This window comes from Marmota marmota, unplaced genomic scaffold (genome assembly GCF_001458135.2).
Source record: "Marmota marmota marmota unplaced genomic scaffold, marMar, whole genome shotgun sequence".
Taxonomy (NCBI): Eukaryota; Metazoa; Chordata; class Mammalia; order Rodentia; family Sciuridae; genus Marmota; species Marmota marmota.
The window spans coordinates 37,216,772-37,228,277 of NW_025999900.1; the positions used below are offsets into that span (position 1 = coordinate 37,216,772).

Consider the following 11,506-nt stretch of genomic DNA (forward strand, 5'->3'; position numbering starts at 1 on the left):
CTTTCCTGGCCTCTCATTTAATCAGTCATGACTTGGTAATCTGAAATCAATGCCAGAAAAATTCTGACTCTGAATCTTTGGAAATGACCTCATTAGGAAATATTTACTACCAGTTCACTGGATAAAGTATAAGGAATTGACCCTCAGTTGCATTTAGCAACTAGTATGACATTATCCATACTTAAATGACAAGAAATAAAATATAACTCACTTTAAAGATTTTAACTAAGCTTCTTCTGAGGGTCTCCATAAGCAGACAGTCCACAGAAGATAAACACTGACCCAGGATTCTTGAAACACACATGCCCTTGCATAACATAGAGCACCAAAGACTATCAGAACAGAAATCTCTGTAGCAAGTTATCAACAAATACACCATTATTCCAAATTCTTTCCGTAATTCACTAGTAAGAGTTCAATAAGGTAATTAATAGATATATATAAAAATTTTTTCACATACACAAGAAAGAATTATAAGATAGCAATAAAAACTAAATGTCTAGGAATAAATTTAATCATCACAAAACAATAGAACTTTATCAAGAAAGAAAGACATAAATAAGTAGAAAGAAATAATATGTTTCTTTAAGTTAATTTTGCTGTGTGTATTCAAGATTTACAATAATATATTATAGGATACACATAGGTAGTGAAGTGGTTATATGCTGAAACAAATTAACATATCTATCACATAATTTTTTGTACAATTGACAGTAGCTAAAAATCTATTTAATACAGTATACCTTTATTAACTATAGTCCTTACATTTTACATTACATCTCCAAATTTTGACTAAATATTAGCAATACTTATCAGGGTACAAATAATCAATTTCATATATTATATTTCATATATTTTCTATGCTTAACATGTAGTGTTTACTAATCAGAAAAATAACAAATATAATTTTCTAAAGAGTAGCCCATATCTGACAAGGATTGTGAAACTGATACTAAAGGGATATTATAGGAGAGGAATCAAATAGCAAATGTTAATTCATCTTTAAAACTTGGCTTGCGAAACAAAGCATCCTTAGTTCCCTGGAAGAATTCATTACGTGCAGCTTTAGGATTGATTAAGATGTGAGGGTGCCTGGGCATGAAGAGCCCAGAGTAGGCATGAAGTTCTGTGCCACACCTTTCCCTCTTCATCTCACATCACTTCACCTAGATGTTCATTTTCACTATGTATGTATATATCAAAACATCACATTATATACTCTAAATATGTACAATAAACATAGAAAACATAAGAATCTGTCAAATAACAATCACCTAATAAAATGTTCTGACCCTCTCTGGGTCATCTTGAACCCACTGTATGTATTATATACTTTGTATGCCTATATGCTAGTTTCCACTTGCAAAAAAAAACAATATGGAAAATGCAATACTGGAAGGTCTTTGCAAAAAACGGAAGCAGGTGGGGCTCAGCCCAGTGTCAGGTTTGAGTACAGGCTGCAGGTGTCTGGGAAGCATCGTGCACTGGCTCCACAGAAGTAGACAGCTGAGTCTCCAGGCTCGGTAGCTGTGATGTTCAGGGAGAAATGTTTGGCTTTCTTATCCAACACAACAATGAATCTTTGCATTTGATTTATCTCCTTATTTGAACGGATGTCTATAATATGCTGGGGACCTTTTCCAACTTCTTGCTTATACCAAGGGAAGTAGGATGAAGCAGTGTCTGAATAAGTACAGGTGATAACAGCGCTGTCTCCCTCCTGGACCCTCAGGGTAGAAGGGTGCTGATCCACCTTCTCTCCTTGGATGACCCCTGAAAAAGAAAAAGAAAAACAAGAGGGTTGTCAGGTCATTAATCTCTAGAATTTTCTTTTTCTACAGGATATGGAGGAGCTCTGAATAAAGCCAGTCTTCTCCCTGGACATCAAAAGAACATCCAGTAGTATCTCTATTATCCCCAGTCCTCAACTCACAGCTCAGATGCAGCCACAAGAATACGAATAAAGCATAAATCAATGTCTCCATTGTTCTTCCCTTTGGACCATAGACTTGATATCTCTAGCCAGGAGAGCTATTTCTGTATCAGGTTGTCACTTTCTTTCTCTAACAATTATAGTGGCTTCTCATATTGTCTACCCAACCAATAAGAAAAAGGCTCTGCTTCTACTATAAACCTCTCTGTTCAAAACCCACTGCAATGCTGCACCAGCTGGGGAAGACTGCCACCTTGTGGTCACATCCCTAACTACTGAACTTTTACGTTAAATGGTCTGTTCCCCCATGGATGATTCAGACACAAAAAAGCAGCAATTGGTATAATAAAGTAAGACTCAGATCAGAAATTAAATGCAAAGTAAGTATGTAAATATCAATGTAGTAAGTATGTAGACATTTGTGCACACTGCTGAATCATTATTAATAAACTGTAAAGAGGTAAATGCTATTGGCATTTATGCAATGATGGGCTCAGTTTACACGTTTGATATCAAGGAAGCACCATGATTCATGTTCACAAGGAAAAATATAATACATTCCTTTTCAACCAAATCTATCTTTGAGATTTTTCTGTTACAAAGACAAATGTTTTCTTAAATAAATTTGTAAACAAAAGATCAGAGCAAAAAAGAAGATCACTAGATATTTTGCATATTGAAATATGCAATTCATATTGAAATGCATATTATCTCAGAAGCACTAGTCCAAGCCTGGTCTTGCCCATGACTTGCCACTCACAAACCTCAGCAAAGTGTCCTCCCTCAGCAAAGATAATAAAAACTAAAGATCAATTTTCAATGGTGCTGGGCCTGGTGGCCCAAGTCTGTAATCCCAGTGGCTTGGGAGGCTGAGGCAGGAAGATCATAAGTTCAAAGCCAGCCTCAGCAAAAGTGAGGCACTAAGCAACTCAGTAAGACCCTGGCTCTAAATAAAATATTAAAAGGGACTGGGGATGTGGCTCAGTGGCCAAGTGCCCCTGAGTTCAATCCCCAGTACCTCCCCACCCATGGGGGAAAAAAAATCTCAGTGATTAAGGGAGCAGGGAGATAAATTCTCAAGTTACTTATTTTTTTTTAAGAGAGAGGAGAGGGAGAGAGAGAGAGAGAGAATTTATTTTTAATATTTATTTTTTAGTTCTTGGCGGACACAACATCTTTGTATGTGGTGCTGAGGATCGAACCCGGGCTGCACGCATGCCAGGCGAGCGCGCTACCGCTTGAGCCATATCCCCAGCCCCCAAGTTACTTATTTTTTAACCTTAAAAAATAGTTTGACCAGTACATTGGGTTAATTTACAATGAGAAATCTGAAATGACTTAAGAAATCTTTCTATTGCTGTGTGACTTGTGTTCTGCAAAGTCCTGAAAGAAAAAGTGGAGATTCTCAAAAAACATCAGGTTACAGATTCAAAATATATAACCACAAGTTTATTTTTGATGTGCCTTCATTTTCTGCTCTCAAAACATACGATATGTCCTTAACTTCAACAATTGACATATTTTCCCTAGAATTTCCTCCAGATCAGGAGCCAACCCTCCTGGCATAGATTTCTGCTATCTTGACCATTGATTTTTCTCCCACTTTCCACTACAAAGTTCTTTCCCAAAAACTTTGTTAAAATCCTTTAGTCCTGTAAATGTTAAGGATTATCTCCTTCTTCCAAAGACCTTTTCTCATAAGCTTTAATTTCCTGATATTTTCTGATTGTTTCTATAGGACAAAATCTAGGGAAGCCGAACTCCTGCTTGTGTCTGCTACAGGAGAGTACAAATGGGAAACAGACCTCAAGAACTAACCATGAGCAATAGTTTCTGGCAAAACAAGATGACCTCATTTCAGAAGTTAAGGCCTCTTTCCTGTATTTGTACTCATTACCCCCTCTGGAGTTATAGAGAGTAAATCTAATCACTTGGTCACCTCTAATACCCTTAAAGATTAAGGACAGCTGTGATGAAAACCCTCAACTCAGTATAAAAATATATGTGTATACATAAAATAGGTTATTTATATATTATATATATTGTTTATATAAAATATTATGCAAATATTTTATATAATATTTTGTATATTTATGTTATGTAAATATTTTATATAGGACTTATATAATGTTTTATATAAAATATTATATGTAATATATATTATTTGTTTGCATATAAAATATAATATATGTATATATATTATATATATTATGTGTTTGTATATTTTATATATATTTTTTTCTCCATTCTAAGGTTCTTCTATTTTCTCATTCATTCCCCATATGATCGAATTCTCAACTCCTTCCTTGAGTGAATTTCCTCTTTCTTGGGTACAGAGACTTTTTTTTTTTTTGTATTTTTTTTTACTTTGAGACATACTCTCACTAAATTACCCAGAGTTCAATGAATTATTTAGAGTCTCGCTAAACTGTTGAGACTGGCATTCAACTTGTGACCCTCCTGCCTCCTCCTCAGGCATGTGCCAACATGCATATTTTCTAGATACAGATACTTTGGGTCAATGTTGGCCCTTTTCAGTTATGGCACCAAGAAATGGATTCTTCAAGCATTTTCACAAACTGTCAGTTGCAAGAGAACAGGGTTCCCCTTAGTTTCTAAATTTCACTGAACATTTTTGCTGACAGTGTTTTAATGATGCTCGTTACTTTGGTGACCTTCCTTCAGGGGCTGTCCACCTGGGATTACTCATCTTAGGGAAGGCCTTAGACTCATCTGGGTGTTGAGGATGGCCCACCACTTGCTCATTACAACAGCCACCAGTGTGTGGTGGACTGAGGTGATGGTAGAAAAACGGGCTTAACCTGAGTCTCAGTTCCTCCCTGAAGTGTCAAACACTTTTACAATTTGGACTTGTCTATTCTGCAAGTCAAACTGTTTGAACCAAGGCTTTTCCAGACCCACACTGCAGAACTCATGGGGACTGGGAACCATCGGGGAGCTTCTCTTTGCTCAGCAATCTGGTTCTACAGAAATGGGGCAGGACATGACATGCTAAGGAGAAGTGGATATACCGTTTCCTTCTAATTCCACCCATTTTCTAGCTATTTTATACTGGCACCTTGGGTATAGTTTCTGCCTTCATAAAATAAGTTCACTGAAGGATTGATTCCTAAGGATTCTTCTGGCTCTGAAATTCTTTTGCACTATTTAACAGAGAAGCAGTTCATTGAGGACTGGGTGTGTGAGGCGTGGGGTGGTGCCGCAGTCTGGCTGGGCACAAAATTACGAGCCACCACACAGCTTGTAGATTCAAACAGCAACTCTTTATTCCCGAACTCACACCAGCCGTCTACAATCACGTTCTGGGGAAATCCACGTTCTCTGCCCAAATCCACCTCCACTGGGCTTCTATCTCCAAAATATACTGTCTGAATCCCGTGAGAACTCAAGGGGAACTCAGGCAGCAGGATACGCCCATTTCCCAGCAGGAATAACCTTAAACCTGGAACCACCCTAAACCCGGATTGTCCTAAACCGGGAACGCCCTAAACCCGGATCCGCCCTGGTCCTTGAGCAAGGTCACCTACATGCAATGTCACTGCAAAATGTCCTATTTCCACGAGTCCTTCCACTAAGCAACATGGGGTACGCTGGCAAGGAAATTGTCATACCTACTTGACTAATGGCTCCCAGCAGGGTGGTATGAGACTGTGAGTGGAGTGTCCTGCACCATTTTCATGTTCACATGCAACCTACTGTGTCTAAGGTTCCCTTAAACAGTCCTTGGGCCTCTTCAGAAGCAGAAATAAACAGGATCCTCAGGATGAGTTCCTCTCTGGGTTTCCATCACTCCTGTAACATCAATAATGGATGACAGCCAGGCACAGTGGCACATTCTGTAATTCCAGTGGCTCAGGAGGCTGAGGCAGTAGGATTGCGAGTTCAAAGCCAGCCTCAGCAACAGCGAGGTACTAAGCAACTCTCTCTAAATAAAATACAAAATAGTCTGGGGATGTGGCTCAGTGGTCAAGTGCCCCTGAGTTCAACCTCCAGTACCCAAAAATAAAAATAAAAATAATGGATAACAGGTCAAGGAAAGACTACATCCAGAGTAGAATGGAATAAGAGGCAACTTTAATTAAAGTAAAGAATTATTATAGATAGTGATGTGAGGGTGACTCCATGACTGAGCCATGGATGATCAGAATGCTCCTTTCTAAAGATCTCTTGTATTTCTATCTGTAACATATCATTCTTGTAGGAAGGACACACAAACAAACCTGAACAATTTGAAGGACCTGGAAAAGATAGATGAGTTAGTCATATGTAAAGAAAAAAACATTTCCTCAAACATCCCAATCTCTTTTTGACTTCAAGTGCCCTCCTTCCAAGAATAGCTTGAGGGACCAAGATTCCCAATCAAGGCTCATTACAAAATTTGTGGGACCCAATGCAAAAGGAAAAATTGGAGTCCCTCATTCAAAGAGCATGGAGAATTGCCAGTGAAGAATATAATAAAGTCTGCTTTACAAAGTATTGTATTAATTATAAACACAACAGGGTTTGTAATGATACAGAAGTAGCAACACCAACTTACAAAGTACCAAAAAAATTTAGTGTCATGAGCTTATATAAACAATAACTGATATTATTTTTTAAATATTATATCTTGATTATGAGGTATTTCTGGCTTGTTCTGCAATTTGACTTGTACAGCAGCATTTTAATGTTTCCTCTGGCACTTTCTGAAATTTGTAGAGGTCTGATAAACTGAAAGTAACTTGAAGATTTTTGTATAATTAAGAATGCTCAACACCCATAAAATCAAACACATTCCTATATATCAGCGATAAATCCACTGAAAGAGAAATTAGGAAAACTACCCTATTGCAATAGCCACAAAAAAATAAAATATTTGGGAATCAACCTAACAAAGGAGGTGAGAGACCTCTACACTGAAAACTACAGAACACTAAATAAAGAAATTGAAGAAAACCTCAGAAGATGGAAAGTCTCCTGCTCCTACATAGGGAGAATTAATATTGTCAAAATGGCCATATTACCAAAAGCATTATACAGATTTAATGCAATTCCTATTAAAATCTCAAGGACATTCTTCATAGAAACAGAAAGGGCAATCATAAAATTTACTTGGAAAAAATAAGAGACCCAGAATAGCCAAAGCAATCCTTAGCAAGAAAAGTGAAACAGGAGGCATCACAATACCAGAACTATATTACAGAGTGGTAGTAACAAAAGTGGCATGATATTGGCACCAAAATAGACTTGTAGACCAATGGTACAGAATAGAGGACACAGATACAAATCCACATAAATACGGTTATGTCATACTAGACAAAGGTGTCAAAAACAGTCACTGGAGAAAAGATAGCCTATTCTACAAATGGTGCTGGCAAAACCAGAAATCCATATGTAGCCAAATAAAATTAAACCTCTATCTCCCACCCTGCACAAAAATCAACTCAAACTGGATCAAAGGTTTAGGCACTAGAACAGAGACCCTGCACCTAATAGAAGAAAAAGTAGGCCTAATTCTTCACCATGTCAGCCTAGGATCTGACTTCCTTAACAAGACTCCTAAAGCACAAGAAGTAAAATCAAGAATCAATAAATGGGATGAACTCAAATTAAAAAGTTTCTTCTCAGCAAAGGAAACAATCAATAATGTGAGGAGAGAGCCTACAGATTGGGAGAAAATCTTTACCACATGCACCTCCAATAAAGCATTAATCTCTGGGATATATAAAGAAAAAAAACTTAACACCAAAAAAACAAATAATCCAATCAATAGATGGACTAAGGAACTAAACAGACACTTCACAGAAGTGTCTATCAATTGGAGAAATGCAAATCAAAACTACACTAAGATTTCATCTGACTCCTGTCAGAATGGCAATCATCAAGAATACAGGCAACAATAAATGTTGGCAAGGATGTAGGGGGAAAGGTAGACTCATATGTTGCTGGTGGGACTCCAAATTGGTGCAGCCAATATGGAAAGCAGGATGGAGATTACTCAGAAAACTTGAAATGGAAACACCATTTGACCCAGCTATTCCACTCCTTGGTTTATACCCAAAGTACTTAAAATCAGCATACTACAGTAATGCAACCATGTCCTTATTTATAGTAGCTCAATTCATAATAGCTAAACTATGGAACCAATCTAGGTGTCCTTCAACAGATAAATGGATAAAGAAAATCTGATACATATACACAATGGAATATTACTTGGCTTTAAAGAAGAATGAAATAATGGCATTTACCAGTAAATGGATGGAGTTGGAGAATATCATGCTAAGCAAAATGAACCAATCCAAAAAAACCAAAGGCTAAATGTTTTCTCTAAAATGCAGATGTTAATTCACAATAAGGCAGGGGTCACTAGAAATGAATAGCATTACCTTAGATTAGGTAGAGGGAAGTGAAGGGAGGGGAGGGAAGGATATATGAGATAGGAAGGATAGTAGAACGAAACAGAAATTATCACTGTATGTATATATGTGACTGCATGACCAATGTGATTCTATAACATGTACACTCAGAAAAATCAAAAATTATATCCTATCTATGTATGATATATCAAAGTGCATAAATGCATAAGTGCCATCTATAATTAAAACAAATTTTTTTAAAAAATTTTAAAAAGAATGCTTATCTACGCATCCCATCACGGTATCTTAAATTCCAGTGAAATTAATATTAAAGTTATCTTCTGTGTTAATAATTGGTTTATTCAAAATTTCACATGAAAGTATTATTTTTTATCAAGTAGCTATCATTACATTTAATTTCTGTTTCTAAGCCCATGGATATTCATTGTGAAATGCAGCCTCAATTTTCAAAATTAGAGTTTCTAAACTTTTCCAAGGATTCTAACAACTTTCCTAAATGTTTTATTGCAATGTTCATTTTTATGTTTTCATTTTGTACAAATTTACTAAACACGTATATTTCCACACACTTTGAGGACCTGCAGAGCACCAGAAAGCCTGTAGTGGGCCCCTGCACTTGGAATGGGTGGAACAACTATGCCCTTGAACATGAACTTCCATGTGCTCCTGTCCTAGAGCCCCATGAAACTCCTCTGCTCATGCACATGCTCCGTCCTCTTAACAGACTTCAGTTACAAAACATACCTTCAAAGACAAAATTGTTAAGAACTGCAGGACAGCAATAACAGAACATTAAATCAAGCATCTGCCCCTTTCTGAGTGGCAGGCCCTGTGAAACCTTACAGGTCACAAGCCCAGAAAGCTGATCCTACTTCCAGCAACACCAGAATTGCTCATGTCTTCTCCTTAATCTCAGGGTCCCACTGATTCCTAGTTGATCCCTTCCATTAAGACAGTGAGGTGGAAATTAGATTCACATTGTAATTGATACTCATGCAGGTTTAAATTTTGCAGTTGGCTGGGAGAAGTCTTGGCATGTGATTACAGCAAATAAAAGTTGCTTTGGGAGTAGTGCTGGAATATTTTTTCTCACTTTCCCAGACCCTAAATGATTTCAGAAAATCATGAGTAATAGATTCATTCAAAAATGCAAGCAAGAGGGATGGGGTTGTGACTCAGAGGTAGAGCGCTTGCCTAGCACATGCGAGGCCCTGGGTTCAATCCTCAGCACCATATAAAAATGAATTAATAAATTAAATAAAGGTATTTTTTAAATGCAAAGAAGAGCAGTGGATTTTCATATAACAAAAGGAAAAATTTCAGGAGTTTTCCCTTAAAAGATGCTATTTAGAAATAATTAAAAAGATATTTTCATCAGTGATGTATGTGAACACATTGTAAAATTTTGTCAAAATCTACGTTTTTGTGTCTTATTCACTGGCTAGCTCAGAGTACGAGCTCTGTAGTCAGATTTCTGAGTGGGAATCCCACACCAACTTTGCAAATTAGTAACCATGAAACTCAGGTAAATCACTTCTGCTCTAACCTGGTTCGTCTGCAAAGTAAACAAGTATTGTCAGTACTAGGGTCATATATGGAACAACCTGGATAGGGTGCCTAACACTCCAAGACAGGAAGGAGTTTTAAATTATATTTGTTATGGGTTCCAGGAGTGAAAATCTGAATACCAACATTGAGTACAAATATATGTTCATAGAGACATAGAGAGAGAAAAAGTATACATTTTGTCCTGGAAATTGAACAATCTGCTATTCGATGGAACACACTGAGACATCTCTTTTCAATTTTGTTAACACTCAAGTCTTTTTCATCACAGTAATTTAGATGTCATTTATAAGCTCTGCCTGAGGATCTGTTAACAGTATTTGGGTCCTGATATCCTCATCAATTGCTGCAATGGTTCCTTGTTAGAAATTTTTCCTGCAAAGGGTTTCTGTGAGGAAAAGGGTCCAACTCAAGCAGGATGACAGTGGTGAGAATGTGAATGTTAGCAGAGGTGACAGTGCTACAGTGTGAATCAGGACACCCATAACTGTTCAGATACTGCCATGCAAGTCCTCCCTGAGGCACAGGCTGTGGTTGCAGGTGCAGCTGCAGTTTGCAGACAGGCTGCAGGTCCCCTGGGAGCACTGTGCCTCTGCTGCACAGAGGTAGGTGCCTGAGTCTTCCAGCTGGGAGGTGGAGATGTGCAGGGTGCTGTAGCGCTCCTTAGCATCTGCTGTTGCCTTTAACCTTCCCTCCTGCTTTGTCCCTGAAGCCAGGTAAAACAGATTGATGAGGCCACCCCCAGGATTCTGTCGGAACCACTGCACACTGGTCATGGTGGTGGAAAAATTGCACCTCAGAGTAGGGCTGGTTCCCTCCTGGAGCCTCAGGGCTGAAGGACTCTGCTCCACCTGCTGCCCTCTCACCCCTGCTTGGAAAGAGAAAAGCAAACTCAACTGGTGTCACTGGGGAATCCATGACCAGTTCACAAACCTGTAGAATATCCCAGGAAACACCCTGAGGATGGAGCACAGGGAGGGGGCTTGGTGCCAGCTCTCCCTGCCCTCCCTCACACTGTCAGCCCTGGGACACCCCCAGCCCCATCTGGGAGGAATCTGACTCACAGCAAAGTTGCACCCACAGAAGCCCCAGCAGAGCCCCCAGTCCCCTCTGCATGGCTGCTGGCCTGGCTGCTGGGTCTTCTCCCTGCTCTGCAGGTGTCAGGTCTTGGGCCAGACAAGCTTGTTCTTCCAGGCAACAGGTTCCACCTGACTCCCTGAGCACCAGTCACATCTGAGCTCTGTCCTGCCTCTAAAAGGGAGCTCCACCCCCAGTAGCCCAGGGAGACAGCAGTGGTGGCTTCAGAATTGTGTGAGGATGGTGCAGTGGGTAGAGGGTGATGTTTCCAATGAATGAAGATAAAAGTGGGGTATTTTTCTTATAGAGGTTGATGTAAGAGAAGTTTATGGAAAAGTATGTGAGGAAGGAGGATGATACCTCAGAGAAGGAGCAACATCATAACTGGGTGAAATAGAGCCTTTAAGAATCATAGGAAGAGTAAGCCCATTGCTCAAATTATAGAGTTTGACAGAGATTCAGAAATAAATGATATAAAAATTCTGATAAAGGCAAACTATCTGATAATAAGAATTGTGTATTAAGAAATAAACATAATTTCTTGAAATTAAAA

At 38.6% G+C, this 11,506-nt stretch overlaps 2 gene segments (V, D, J or C); both read right to left on the bottom strand.

Annotated features, from left to right (window-relative positions):
- Positions 1–646: 646 nt before the first annotated feature.
- Positions 647–2,065, bottom strand: LOC125615298. The segment is given in 2 exon segments: positions 647–1,773; positions 1,934–2,065. Coding segments are annotated over 2 exon segments (396 nt in total).
- Positions 2,066–10,367: 8,302 nt separating this feature from the next.
- Positions 10,368–11,114, bottom strand: LOC125615397. The segment is given in 2 exon segments: positions 10,368–10,744; positions 10,941–11,114. Coding segments are annotated over 2 exon segments (429 nt in total).
- Positions 11,115–11,506: the final 392 nt, after the last annotated feature.